Source organism: Vigna angularis, chromosome 5 (assembly GCF_016808095.1).
Source record: "Vigna angularis cultivar LongXiaoDou No.4 chromosome 5, ASM1680809v1, whole genome shotgun sequence".
Classification (NCBI taxonomy): domain Eukaryota; kingdom Viridiplantae; phylum Streptophyta; class Magnoliopsida; order Fabales; family Fabaceae; genus Vigna; species Vigna angularis.
The window spans coordinates 28,171,322-28,187,594 of NC_068974.1; the positions used below are offsets into that span (position 1 = coordinate 28,171,322).

General features: G+C 33.7%; 1 protein-coding gene across 1 annotated transcript; it reads right to left on the bottom strand.

The window, feature by feature from the left end:
• Positions 1 to 14,836: 14,836 nt before the first annotated feature.
• Positions 14,837 to 15,581, bottom strand: LOC108340018 (uncharacterized). Its single transcript, XM_017577248.2, has one exon. It carries the CDS (start codon positions 15,456 to 15,458, stop codon positions 15,108 to 15,110), a length of 351 nt encoding a protein of 116 aa, XP_017432737.1. The 5' UTR covers positions 15,459 to 15,581; the 3' UTR covers positions 14,837 to 15,107.
• Positions 15,582 to 16,273: the final 692 nt, after the last annotated feature.

Sequence of the window (16,273 nt, forward strand, 5' to 3'; positions counted from 1 at the left end):
ATCACTTAACTCTGTTTGTTTCTATTTAATGGAAGAGACTTCGTTGATACAAAATTTATGAAATAAATTTGACACTTTTTTAAAAAATTAGACCTAATTGACACAATGGAGCAAAACTGAGGATAAAATAACCTATTTCCTAAGAAAAAAAATAATAAGATAACTTTGCTTGAAAATTGGACAAGTGTGAAGCTTGGACACGTGGCTGGAACATGTAGACTGTGGATTGAATCACATCTATTTAGACAGATAGAAGATTATGTTGGGTTTGTGTGAGTATATTATTATTTTAAGGGATGCAAGAAAGTTAGGGGTCTCTTTCTTTGACCCAATGACTAATCACACTTTACCTACTTCTCTTGTATGGGTTTCTGTGCTGTCTACGCTAATTTAGGAACACACTGCATGGTGATTATGTCGGAGAATCCAAATGGGGGCACTATCTATGACATGTCCAACAGTTCGGCTGAGATGGAAAAACAAAACATCCATGACTATGTCACACAATTATACCACTCCTCTGTTTAATATCTTACTTTTGAGACCACTCTCACTTTGGCTAATCACCATTCCCTACTAAGTTTCTTCACAACACCTTCCATCAATCAAATCTTATTCCTTGCTTTCTAGTCCCTCAAGTGCAGGCATGTCAAATCTCATGATGCAGTTCACACTTCCAATAAACAACCATCAGAATTATTGAAAAAAAAAGAAACGGATATGTTCAAAGAAATTAACATAGTTGGTAATTAGTGATTATTATTTTCTTAACAATGACTAAAAATAGATTATTTAATGTGAATACATAAAAGTATAATTAAATTTTTTAAAATGAATTAAACAAATCCAATACAGATTAATATTAATTGCAATTTATGTGAAATGGGATAACCAAATATATCTAAATAGTATTATATGATGATACCTTTTTAAACGAAAATTATACGAACTTATCAACTTAAAATGCTGCTTTTATTTTTCAATATCCATTAAATAAATAAGATCTTATTAAAACTTACCAGCAAATTTCATAGAGGAAGATCCATTATTTTAAACCTAGACATAAATATTATAAAATATATTTGACGGCCTTTTGTGTTGCCAGTTTCTCTGCATACATTTAAACTTTTTCATGCAATGCAACGACTTTCTTATATGAGAGAAAAAGAGCTGATATAGTGGACCTCTTTTTTTTTTCATTTTGGAGGTCACATCATAGTGGTTTAATATTGGTATACTATTTATGTTGAGGAAAATTAGTGCTATTACTGTCATAAAATGACGAAAAAAAAGTCAGATCAGTTTTTTATAAAAGCATCTCAAGTTGGTGCATATTGAAAAGGAGGGAGTTTCGGTGTGCAAAGTTATTTATTTATTGAGAATTCCTAATGCATTTTTGCAATTATAAAAAACAAAAAACAAGTTTGGATTCTGAAAGAGGAAAAAACCTACGAGGGAAGTACAAAGGCTATATTATTTTATGTCAAATTTAAAAAACTATGATTTTTTTTTGGGGCACTAGGGGACCAAAAAATATATAGGACATTTATGTAGGACCAACTTTTTTGTGCTAGCTAGGAGCAGGAAAAGAAATATATTGTCTCCTTTTTACAACTCAAGCACGTAAGTTTCTCAAGGTAGTTGCTCAACCACCTACTTTGATCGATTAATCAATTGATTAAAAACCACTAGAGAATAAAAAAATTACATAATAAGAGACTCTTATTGATAATTTTAACTAGGTTTAATCATTTTCGATGTCTCTGTTTATGTAGATTTATCTCAAATTGGTCATTCAGTTAAATTTTAACTCAATTAAGTATCTGTTTCTGCAAAATTGAATCAATTGAACCCTTTTCATCAATTGGAGAGGACGGTGTTAACATTCCAATGACATGACATGTTGAATATGCAAATGAAAAACATGTGGCAGAGTTAGGGTGTTAGTGACGTGTAATTAAAATAAAAATACCCTTCTCGCCCCCGCATCCCTTCAACGGGACCCTCGGCTCCATATTCCATATCATTGTCCTTCCTTTTCCCCTGCCGCCACCGTTCGCCAACCCTCTAGCTACATCGATCTCTCCTTGCACAAGTTCATCCTCGCACTCCTCGCCCTCGTGACCATCCCGGTGCTAATTTACATCTTCATCTTCGCCTTCGATTGCCCCTCGCATGGTCGTCGTCGGGATCCCTCCACTAGTGAGCCCTCCGTCGCGTCGGAGGCTTCCCACCGTGAGATCGAACTCATCAGCGTCGACGCAGGCGTGAAGTACCGGAAAGAGGAGCACTCCAAGGAGATCGAAGACGAGTGTCTGGTGTGTCTCTCGGTGTTCGCCGACTGCGTAGAAATCCGATAGCAACCGTTCCTCTTTTCAGCATCACGCGTTAGGAAGCCAAACAGTACCTTAAGGTCGTTACGAGTCTGCAGTCCACTATGCATCACCTCGTCGCACTCGATTCCTCCTCCGAGAGCCTCGTTCAACTCTATCCAGGTTGCCGTACAAACTCTGTTTCGCGGCAAGAAATCGCTCTCTTTCTGGTTCGGTGGAGAGGAAGATCGCAGACTCGTGTTTTACCGCGATTTGCAAAGATGGCGCGACGACGCTGTTCGGATTTCCGAAAAACGTGTCTACGTGCAAGAAAATGACAGAGAAAATGTTTAGGATGTTGGACTTGTACAACGCGATATGTGAAAACCAACAACAAATCGAGTCCATCTTTTCTTCTGAATCAACCTCCTCCATCATATTACAAGTGTGCGCTTCAAAAGCGAGGCTTGGCGAGGCCATCCGGATGATGTTAATCAACTTTGAATCCGCGATTCACAAGGAATCTTCGTGAGGGAGTGAATCGCTCGTCTGGGATAGCGGAACGGATCGCCTGGCTGATATTGGTGCTCCTCTGCAAACTCGATGCCAAAGCGGAACTGCCACGTGCTGAGGATGAAAGAGCATTTCACCAAGTTACTGCCACGTGGTTAACATTTATTATATCAACATGTCACGTAACTCAAAACATAACACCGTTAATTTAAATTGACGGAAAGGGTTCAATTGATTCAATTTTGTACAAACAGATACCTAATTAAGATAAAATTTAACTGAAGGATCAATTTGAGATAAATCTACATAAACAGTGACATAGAAGATGATTAAACCTTTGAACTAATAAGAAATATTTCAACCTAAAAGGGAAAGAGTAAAATAAGGTTTTGAATTACACTAGTAGTTTTAAAAATTTATTAGTGTTCTTTTTTTAAGATGTATTTGAAAAAAAGTGGATGAAATGAATTTGAGTGATTTGAGAATAAATTGTGTTGTTTTTTCGAGAGAAGTAAAAGTGATAGTGAGTGAATTTGAAAGTATTTATAAATGATTTAACTTATATGTTAGATTAAAAAATATTTTAATTAAAAAAAAATAAAGATTACCAAATTGTTCTTGAACGATCACATGCTCCACTACGAGGTTAGCACCAACACAAAAACTCAACTTCACAACATGTATAATTACCACTCCACCTCAGCTTTTCCACCGCGGATCTCTTGGAACACTAATAAACAAGGAATCAATAAAGTGCAATTGAATTGGCTCCATTGTGTCAAGGAATCGATTCCAAGCCATTGAAATGCGTTTACTAATCACGTCAATAAAGATCACACTAAAAAAACTAACTAAATACTGAGGGTTTTATTTTATTTTAATTAAGAGGAGGATTTTAACCTTCACTAATTAAATTGCAGAAATTTTGAAAACCTTCATAGTTAGATTTACCGTAAGCAATCAGCGACGATTTTTTAAAACTTTTGATACCTATACTATACCATGGAGGGTTATATTGAGGAGGTTTTAAACCTATAATAAGTGTATACAATTTTGTAACAAATTAAAAGTTTGTGATTATTACAAACCTATGTTTTTAGCGGAGGATTTCATTATAAATTTATTTTATTTTATTTTATTAAAATTCTTGAAAGATTAGTAATTTAATCATTTATAACAACAAAAACGAAAAATTATTTTCTTAAAATAATTTTCAATTTAATTTTATATATACGAATGAGAATTTCTCTCTGAGTTATATAAATTACAACATGCATAAATAAGATTCGTTGTGAGTAAATAAGGAGATAAAATAGTTAAAGATTCACAATTCAAACATTTTCTGAAAATTATAGAACTATATAAGGATGTAGAAGTGGGTAGGCATTAAAAATCAAAATATAAAACCAAACTACTGGCTGACAATTATACTTGAAATTCAAACACAATTTTTTTCTCTCAAACAAAATAGAAGTATAATGTTGAACCTAACTAACACTTAAAGTAAATATAAAAGAATAAACTAAGATTGCTAACTGTATATGATTCTCTTCCTTCCATTGGAGTATTAGGAATAGTTGAAACATCATTTGGTTGCAAAATAACAATAATAATATCACAAATATACAAGTGAGTAAGAAAAAAGGTTATACAAAATAAAATGCTTATATATGCATTATAACAATATTTATGCTAAATTATATTGCTTTTATTCACAACAATGTAATTAACATTATCCATGTGTAATTTATTATTCACATGATTTTTAACTAGGCTCCTTAAGAAAATGTAACTCACAAAAAAAATCTGGATACAAGAGTTTGCTTTCCAAACTAAAAATAATGCACCTTTTTGTTAACTATAGTAGTTGGGAAACAGTGATATTTGTTCCCTCCTCTGCTAATCCAAAATAGGCACTATGCGGAAGCGTAAAAATAAAAGTGTATGCGTAGGGAAAAATAACACTGGAAATTTTAACGTGGAAAATCCTCTCGAAAAAAACCACGGGACCTAGTCCAGAAAATTATCTCTACTATGAAAGTAGGATTACAGTATTTCTCTCACTCTCTGAGGATCTCTCAATAAATCTCACCCTCTTGGATGGTATACAAAAACATTCTCTTTTGCACACTCACAGTTTCTACTACACAGTGTCTTTCACCTCTCGGTGATGTTTCTCTCTTCACGGTAGTACCCATGGCTTTCTCTCTTTCTCCTCTTGAATTCTTTCTTCACCGTTTGATTCTTGGTGAGTTGTGTTTTGTTGCACATTTTGCTTTCATTTTATAATGAATGAAGGAAGAAAGGACAAGAAACATGGTTGGTGCATTGGAGCAATTTAAGGAGCTTTAATGAAGGTGGAAGACATTCTTCCTCAATATATGGTATATGAAAACATTGACCCTTGTTTTCAGCATGTGGATGGGTCCCATTTTTGTTTTTATCCAACAAAACTCCCCCATAAAACTCAAAATGGGTATTCCATCCTTCATTCCATCATTGCATCCTGTCTTTAGTTGGAAGGTACCACGACACCAGCACCTTGACAACAATCTTCAACCTTCTTGGTTGGTATTGACTTAGTCATCATGTCAGACCAATTTAAGTCTGTATGGATTTTCTCTATCTTCAATTTCTTCTCATCCAACGCTTCTCGTATCCAATGATATCGGACGTCGATATGCTTCGAGCGTGAATGGAACATGGGGTTCTTGGTTAGATGAATGGTACTTTAATTATCACAATTCACCACATAATCATCTTGATCATGTCCTAATTCACTTAGGAAATTCTTCATCCATAACATCTCTTTAGAGGCTTCAGTCACCGCTACATACTCTGCTTCAGCAGTAGACAATGTCACACATTTTTGTAGCTTTGACTGCCAAGAAACAGCTCCCCCTGCAAAAGTAATCAGATAACCTGATGTTGACTTCCTTGAATCGACATCTTCAGCCATGTCTGAGTCTGAATATCCGATTAGCTTTAGATCTCCATTGCCAAAACACAAGCTTCTTTTGATAGATCCTCTTAGATACCTTAGTATCCACTTAACAGCTTTCCAATGCTCCTTTCCTGGATTTGACAGAAATCTGCTCACAACTTCTACAACATAGCCAATATCTGGCCTTGTACAAACCATTGCATACATAAGGCTACCCACGGCAGAAGAGTAGGGTACCTTGTTCATTTCTACTTTTTCTTCTTCATTCTTTGGACATTGCAACTTGCTGAGTTTGAAATGTCCAGCAATTGGAACACGAGCATATTTGGCATTGTGCATGTTGAACCTTTTGAGAATCTTCTCAATGTAATCTTCTTAAGATACCCATAGCATTCTTCTAGAACGATCTCTGGAGATTTTCATTCCAAGTATCTTCTTCACTGCACCCAGGTCTTTCATGGAAAAAGACTTACTCAATGCCTTCTTGAGAGCAACTATTTTAATTGTGTCCTTCCTTACAATCAACATATCATCAACATACAAGAGAAGTATCATGGACTCACCATTTTCATAATGCTTCACAAACACGCAATGATCTGCGGAAGTCTTCTTGAAATTATGTTGGATTATGAAGGAATCAAATTTCTTGTACCATTGTCTTGGAGCTTGCTTCAGACCATAGAGACTTTTCCTCAGACGACACACAAAGTGTTCTTTGCCTAGTTCTTCAAAACCCTCTGGTTGCTTCATGGAAATTTCTTCCTCTAGGTCTCCATGTAAGAATGTTGTTTTGACGTCCAGTTGTTCAATCTCCAGGTCTAGTGTTGCTGCCAGGCCGAGAATCGCTCTAATGGATGTCATCTTCACTACTAGTGAGAATATTTCATCAAAGTTTATTCCTTTCTTCTGGTTGCACCCCTTCACGACAATTCGTGCTTTGTACCTTGGGCTTGGGTTGTTCTCTTCATTCTTGAGCTTGAACACCCATTTGTTCTACAATGCTCTTCTTTCTTTTGGTAATTCTACCAAATCATAAGTCTGATTTTCCTTTAAGGATTGCATCTCTTCTTCCATGGCTTGCAACCATTTGTCTTTGTCTTTCATCTCCATTGCTTCTACAAAGCTTTGAGGTTCACCTTCATCAGTAAAATTAGCATATTCATCTAAAAAATACCTTCTTGACAGTTGCTTCTACCTTGTTGATCGCCTCAATTGGGTTTGTTGTGGAGCATTCTCAATTGCTTGATCTTCTACCGTCAGATTAGGTTGATCTGCTTCTTCAGCCATCTCATCAAGTTGTAACTCCTGATTTGTCTCAGCTTGACGAGTCTCTCCCCCTAAGTTGTTCATCACGATAGGGCTTTGATCACTTATCAGCTTAAGTGTTGGTTTCTCCACTTTCTTGATGTCTTGGATTGTCTGATCTTCAAAGAACACCACATCTCTACTTCGAACAATCTTTCTGTTTGCAGGATCCCATAATCTGAAACCAAATTCATCTCTTGGAGAACCAAGGTATATGCACTCTTTTGCCTTAGCATCGAGCTTTGCTCTTTCATCTTTCAGAATTTGAACTGATGCCTTACATCCGAAGACTCTCAAGTTGCGATATGAGGCCTTTTTACCGGACCATACTTCTTCTGGTATCTTACCGTTTAATGGTCTTGATGGTGATAAGTCGATCAAATTAGTTGTTGTTAACACGGCTTTCCCCCAGAATGACTTGGGAAGTTTTGCGTGAGACAACATGCTTCTGACCTTCTCGGCAATCGTTCTGTTGAATCTTTTAGCTACGCCATTCATTTGAGGTGTCTTGGGAGGTACTTTCTCATGTCTGATCCCATGAGTCTTGCAATAGTGCTCGAATGGACCTCTATACTCTCCACCATTATCACTTCTCAAGCATTTCAACTTTCTACCAGTTTCACGTTCAACTGAGGCATGAAACTCCTTGAAGATTCGTAGAACTTCATCTTTTCTCTTCAAAGGATAGACCCACAATTTTTTAGAGTGGTCATCAATGAAGGTAACAAAATATTGAGCACCACCAAGGGCCCTTTCGGATGTTGAACAGACATCTGAATACACAAGATCCAAAATATGCTCTCTTCTTTTTCTATTATCATATTTATGGAAAGATACTCTGTGTTGCTTACCTGCTGGGCGGTCTTCACATAATTCAAGTGGTTGTCCTTTTATACTCTGGAGATGATCTTTCGCAAGGATCTCTAATCCTTTCTCGCTCATGTGCCCCAGTCTTTTGTGCCACAACTCCTTACTTTCTTCTTGAGCAACATTTGTCTCTCCTTTGCATATCTTTCCTTGTATGACATACAAAGAGCCTTGCTTTTTGCCACGAGCAACAATTATGCTTCCTCGGCTAAGTTTCCATTTTCCATCTCCAAACTGGTTATTCATTCCAACATCATCTAGCTTACCGACTGAGATAAGGTTTAGTCGCATTTCTGGCACATGTCTTACCTCCTTCAGCACAAGTTTGTTTCCATTTTTTGTCATCAGAGTCACTTCTCCTATGCCCACAATTTTGCTTGTGACATGATTACCCATCTTCACTATTCCAAAGTCTCCTTTTTTAAAGGATGAGAAGAATCCCTCATGAGGAGTAACATGGAAAGATGCTCCGGTATCTACTATCCAAGTGCATTTATCAAAAGCAATATTTAGATAGTTTACCTTAGTGATAAGGAACACATTCTCATCATTTGATACCACCGCTGTTGTGGTCTTTTTTTCCAACTTCTTTTTGAGATCTATCACATCAGGGTGTATAGTTCCATTCTTTTGATCTCTTTTCAGGAATCTACATTCTTGCTTCTTGTGGCCATCTTTTCCACAATAAAAGCATGTCAAACCTTTGGAACGAGACTTGAATCTTTCTCGTGACTTTTCACGTTTTCCTTTGCTTTTGTGTTCACTCATTCCTCTATTCTCAACAACGTTGGCTTCTGAGTGACTACTCATTCCTCTTTCTTTCCTTCTGGACTCTACATTCAACAAACTATCTGTAATGTTATCCAGCCTGAGCTTTCCATCTGGTGTTGAGTTACTGAGAGTGACCACCAATGTGTCCCAACTCTCCGGTAGAGAACTAAGGAGTAGAAGAGCTTGAAACTCGTCATCTATCTTCATATATGCCTTCATTAATTGGTTCACAATACCTTTGAAGGTGTTGAGATGCTCGATCATATTCAGGTCGTCAGAATACTCCAACTTTACGAGTCGCCTGACAAGGTGAGCTTTATTTCTCGGAGTCTTCTTTTGAATCATAGATTCAAGCTTTGTCCATAACTCATACTCATCGGTATAAGTCGATACATGCTCAAACAAGCTTTTGTCGATGTATTTCTGAATCATGGCCACTGTTTTACGATTCAGAATCTCCCAATTTTTTTCGGTCTTCCCTTCTCGAATTTCCGGATTTGTGATCGGCTCATACAAATCCTTGCAGTATAGATGATCTTCCATCATCGGCTTCTAGTAAGAGTAATTATCCGCAGTTAGCTTGAACATGTCTCCTTCCATCTTGAGTTTCACAGGATTCTGACTTTTTCGAACTGGTGGCTCTGATACCACTGTTGGGAAACAACGGTATTTGTTCCCTCCTCTGCTAACCCAAAATGGGCACTATGCGAAAGCGTAAAAATAAAAGTGTATGCGTAGGGAAAAATAACACCAGAAATTTTAACGTGGAAAATCCTCTCGGAAAAAACCACGGGAACTAGTCCAGAAAATTATCTCCACTATGAAAGTAGGATTACAGTGTTTCTCTCACTCTTTGAGGATCTCTCAATAAATCTCACCCTCTCGGATGGTATACAAAAACACTCTCTTTTGCACACTCACAGTTTCTACTACAAAGTGTCTTTCACCTCTCGGTGATGTTTCTCTCTTCACGGTAGTACCCGTGGCTTTCTCTCTTTCTCTTCTTGAATTCTTTCTTCACCGTTTGATTCTTGGTGAGTTGTGTTTTGCTGCACATTTTGCTTTCATTTTATAATGAATGAAGGAAGAAAGGACAAGAAACATGGTTGGTGCATTGGAGCAATTTAAGGAGCTTTAATGAAGGTGGAAGACATTCTTCCTCAATATATGGTATATGAAAACATTGACCCTTGTTTTCAGCATGTGGATGTGTCCCATTTTTGTTTTTATCCAACAATAGTTAATAGCACATTGCTTGACCAAAGAGCTATATTTGTATCCTTAAATAAAATAATTTATATAAAAAAAAGTTCGCACATATAATCATCTTTTGATAATTTATATTTATACCGATCTGATACCATTTGTACAGAGGTTAAACACATAAACATAGATCTCCACACTGGTAAGACATTGTACGCTTTGGGCCAAGCTCTCATAGATTTATTCTTGGTACCATTCCAAAAGGCCTCTTATCAATGGAGGTATCTTATGTATATATAAATTTATGTCCATCTTTTATTGTATTCAATATGTAACTTTGTTTGTACCCAAGAATCCATGCATGTCAAATGCTATCATATAAGGCATTGTGTCTAATGATACTAGTAAGGAAGTATAGTTAGGCAGAACTTCGTTAAAATTATACATACGAAGTGCAAAAAATGGGTGAGTAAAACAGCCAACAATTTATACATGGGTCACTTCAAGTTACCCAGTTCCTCAGGAATCTTTCCTCTTAAGTCATTTCTATAGAGCTCTCTGATATCAAGAATTTCAAAATCTCTCATCCGTGTTTTTGGTAACAGTAACTTCCACCCAAAAAAAAACCAAACTTTAAATTCATATTTGGTTAGGCAAAAATATAATCTAGTTGCCCCCCTGCATCCGTTTGGTTCAACTTAGCTTAAAGATTATAAACTTATTAGAAAGCACGAACCCAATTACTGCAACCAAAAAACTAAAATGAAAAAAAAAATGGTTGGAGTCACAGGCGAAAGGGAAAAGAAACCATATATCTCTGTAATAAACTAACAAAAAGGAAAGGAAAGGACAAAGGGATTCTTAGAATGTTTTTCTCCTAATCAATATGGTTTCACTAAAGGGAGGAGTTCTAAAGACTGTATTTGTATTACTTTTGAATTTATTAACCTTCTTTCCAGAAATGTTAAGGATGGTAATATGGCAATCGAAAATGATATAATCAAAGCTTTTTATATTATCATTGACATTTCTTAAGTGTTGTGTTGTTTCGTTTTTACAAAAGATTGGACCATTATTTAAACAAAGTAATTATCTAAGAAAAAACAGCAGCAAAGTAGTGTTTTAAGTCTTTCTTCATTTGGGTCATGATGAAATTCATCATATTAATCCTTTTTTTAGAAACTTGGGATTGTATTAAATTAATATGGACAACACTAGCTTTCTTTGTTTTTCTTGTTCTAATCTTTATCATAGGTCTTTCAAGTGGATTTTTTTTCTTTGCTCATACATAGTCATGTCACCATCAAAAATTATATAAGGTTTACATTTTTTGTAAAAAAATTACATATTAAATAATAATACTATTATAATGTATTTGTAAATATAGGTGAGATTTTATTTATACTTTTAATTGTGAGTGTGTTTCTATTAGAATAGATTATTTTTCTATTCACAATTTCTAACATAAACCCACGTATACACAAAATTCCTTAGCTAAGCTTAGTCAATTATTTAAAGATTTGTGTTAAATAAATATTATTACATAAAAAATCATTTAATGCAAATGAAACATCATTCCTGTATTATTATGTATTTTGGAGAACATATATAATAAGGATGGATAGACCAATTCAATACCGTTGGATATAACTATTTAAAAATAATAATATTTTATAAAATTTTATATCAATGCCATTATACAATTTACCAAATAATTAGTATTACAATTTTTCTCAAGTTTGCCTTCATTGCTATTTTTTCATATATTTATTGTAATTATCATATTATTTAGTTGAACATTTAAAAGGATATTTAATTATTAAAACATGACATTATGTATATAAGATAAATCTGAAATTAAATTACATGAAAAATCACCAATCAAATTTCTCAATGAGAGATTAATTATCAATAAAAACTTGTATAAAGGACAAAATTAACTGGAAAAAAAAAACACTTTTTGGAAAGCTCACAGAAATATAGATATATAACAAGCAAGCCCTTAATGCTACATTGAAATATGAAGGGGGTTTCACCCTACACCTCGAACCCCTTCACTTTGCACCTCCAAATTTTTAAATAATTCCCACATCACCCTATTTAAAACTATTTAATATTTTAAAAAATGAAAAAAGAAATAGTCAAATATTTCTTTAAAAACAGCTTTTTCACTTCACTCTACCTCTCCTCTTGCATTCTCTGTTTCTAGCACACAAAGAGCTTCTCTCCTCTTACATTTTCTAGGACACAGAAAGCTTCTCTCCTCTTGCATTTTCTAGCACACAAAAAGCACATGCAGCAAAACATTAATAAAGCAACATAAAAAAAACATGAAGCAAAACATGAACACATGCCAACCCCACATAAATTTCACAACTTTAACACAGGCAATATTAACTCACCTTGTTTGCAAAAGTTGCATTTAATATGGGTACTGCTGGAAATAATGGCTCCTCGTCATTTACATCTTTAACTGGAGGTGTTTGGCCACTGAGTAGATATTCACTGAAAACCAAATCTCTCAAAATAATCAACGAAACACATAAAGTTTTGACCTTTTTGAGGAAAAATCAGTCTCTAGTAACATTTCCAGATTTCCAAGCCCCCTAAAAAATATTGCAATCAAAGAAAACTTCCAATGTTATAACAAAATTAAATTCCCACAGGAAAATCATTTCAGAATATTCCATATGATATAGAATTTAGGTGGAACAGATGAAAGAATGAAAAAGACAGAGCAACAGGAAAGAGAGAACAAACAAGAATGAGGGTGGTTTAAGGAGAGAATTGAAAAAGGTCAAACAATATATTGTATCGGATCTCCGTATCCGAATCCTCGTCTATCAAATATTGATGTCCGGTAAATTTTCTCTCGAATTTTCGTATCAATAAAGAATTTTATTTTTTTTAAAATATTTTTATTAAATTTAATAAATTTATACAAATTATTTTTTAACAATTAAAATTATCTAATTAAATTATAAATTCATACATATTAATAAATGAATTTAAAAATTATTATAAACAAATATAATTAAATATTTATATAACAAAGCACTAGGTGCAAAGTTTCTTAATAGATGAAATAAAATGAAGGTGCATATTTGGTAACAGGGAAAATAGATCTTTTGAAATGAAATGAGACGCAGGTTTGTAAGAGGGGGAAATGGGATACAGTCAATAATATTTTATTCAATGCATAGAAATCCTCAACAATACAAAACTAATTAAGGATAACAACTTCATTAATTAAGGGTATTTCGGGAAATTTAAGGTGCGGAATAAAATGTAGGGTGAAACACCCAAAAATGAACTTTTTTATGCCTTTCTAATTTCTGTGGGCTGGCCCACATTGTTTATAAAGTACGTTCAACTGTTGGCAATTTCTTACTGCACCTCCATTATTTCTTCCTGCATCCCCTAAATTTCAAAATTTCCTTCTTTACCCTTATGAAATGATATTAAAAAAGAAAAAGTAAAAAAAGAAAAGCTTTTATTTAGTTTCTGGATTTGATCCAAAATGCTATTAAGGGAGATTAGTCAATCTAAAACATAATTGTGAGTTTCGGATTCGGATCGACTAATTTGAAATACTTTATGGGATTCAGGAATGTATTTAGGATTGTTTAATCCAAAAAGTATTATTGAGTTTCAAATTGGGAAATTCGAAATTCATTCTTAAATCAAGATATTTTAAAATTATTATTGTCAGTGAAGGTAAAAGTGATATTTTAAAAGTAAGGGACCTCATCTACTCAATGTATAAGGCCTTACCTCAATACGACATGTCTCGTTAATTTTAACGCCACATTTAAAGTCTTCAAAAGGACCAATCAATTTATTTATTAAGCATCATATAATAACAATTTAAACATCAATAGATTAGGAGTTAAAGAAATAATATAAAACATAGGTTAGTCAAATATATTGGTATTGACCCATCAAAATTAGGATGGAACTAACTGATATACCATGCATGTTTAAGAGGACTACAAATGTTTACCACGTTTTAATTTTTTTTATACTATATATATATATATATATATATATATATATATATATATATATATATATATATATATATATATATATATATGTATATGTATATATGTATATATGTATATATATATATATATATATATATATATGTATATGTATATATGTATATATGTATATATGTATATATATATATATATATATATATATATATATATATATATATATATATATTAAAACCACATTTAATTATATGAATATTTTTTAAAATTTTAATTAATGAATGAATGTTTTAATTGAATAAATAAAAATGATTTATATTTTTATAATTAATTATTGAAACTTACATAAATGTTAATGATTATGCCTAAATATATGTTTGATAATAGCTCAATTTTTCAATAAAACATACACCGTGAATTGGGGTTAGTGAAACGTTTTCAACAAGCATGTATGGCGCATTTAATACACCGTAAATTGGGCTGCACTCCTGCATCTCATTATTTTTCTTGGAAAACTTTTTTTTAACAACTCTTCGTTGACAACATTTTGGTTCATGGCAACCAACAAGATTATTATTATATATTTAGGAATTCCAAACAATTTCAGCCTTGGTCAAATTCCTTAAAAGCCTTTAGCTTTTTTCTATGCCAACTGCACAATGGAGAACGTCACGGTTTCATGTATCATTTTGACAATGCTCTCGAATTAAAACGGGAATTGAAATCGAAACTCGAGATGAAAGTCTGATTTGGATTACAGAGCAATTCTAAAAGCACTGAAAGAAGTTCACCAAAGTTTTGCCCTTGTATTGTTTTTCCTATATATAACCAATTTGGATTCGGCAAGAGCACATAATTTCTGATATCAAAAGCTTTCATATCAGTACCAAAAGGTAAACAATTGAATGCGAAAAAGTACCAAGTGAAATCAAATGAAGGTAACACTGAACATAGTGAGTCATGAAACTGCTAAACTGATAGAAAAAAGAAACAGGGCATATCAGAAAGAGGAGAAAGTAATCGATTAGACATTAGACTAAGCGTCATATACACAACATTTGATAAGCTCTTTTCCATCATCCACCATCATCTGCCACATAAATGTATTCTTAAATCCTAGAGAGAAATTATAAATCATCCTAAACCCAGTAAGAGCCAACAACATCATCATCATCATCATCATCATCAAAATCATCAAAGGTTTTTCCTATTAGGAAGTGGCGAAGGTCCATCAGAAATAGCAGGCCTAGAAGCGCAGGACCTGAGAGAACCAACTCGCATGAACATCAAAACCGAGGCCATAATCTTCTTGACCTTAACGGCAACCTTCTTGAGCTTTAGCTTAGGCTTTTGAGGCTCGACAAAAGTGTTACTGTCCAAGGAAGAAAGCTTGTAGGTAGTGAGAAAGACTTTCCTTTGCTTGGCCCTTCTGCGTCTGTAGCTGATGGATTTCAGCATCTTGTCTTTGTTGCCCTGCAGACCAAGAACCTCGTATCTGTATCTGCGGCTGAAGGTGAGGGTGGTGTTGCGAACAAGTGTGCTCATGATGCCTCAAAATATATTTATTCACACTCACACAGACACACTGATCTTCAAGTGGAAAGAAAACACGGACACGCCTTTTGATTCAGATTTAACGTTGCTGCCTGCAAATTGCAAATGAAGTTTTTCTTCATAAATATGTCTCTCGCACGTTTTGGGGTTTGGTATAGACTCGTGTAAAAGCGTGTTTGACTGTTGACCGTTATTTCCTTGGTTTTTCGCACTTGGCGTGCGCACTCACTTTTTTTTTTTCATTTATGGCAACATGAGATTTTTTTTTTACCAAATCTAAAATTTTATATGATTAATGATTTTACAGTGTGGTTGTTGGCACGTGCCACAAAGACTACTGCTAATATTACACTTTTTTGAGTGACAATAAAATATTAAAAAAAGAAAGAATATTGGTTTCCACTTATCAAATTTTAATTCCAAAAAATATTATATAATTATCGTAGTTCCCCTTTCAATCCCTTGCTAATTTTCTTTTAAACATTTGGTAAATACTAGCATGGCATGAAATTTTTATATGGTAATTACTTGTTAAGGGTTGAATTAGGCATAGATGTCTTTCCAGCGTCTCATTAATTTACTCGTTTTGTTATTATAGATATTCATTTAATATCAATGGATATTTTAAAACCACGTGTACATGAGATATAATGGATATTTAAAAAATATATTTTATATAATTTTAAAATAAAATTTAAATAAAATTAAAAAAATAAATTATAATATAAATTAAAGTAAATATAAATTAAAATTTAATTTTAATTAAATTTAACTTAATAAAATATAAATTAAATTTTAATTTTAAT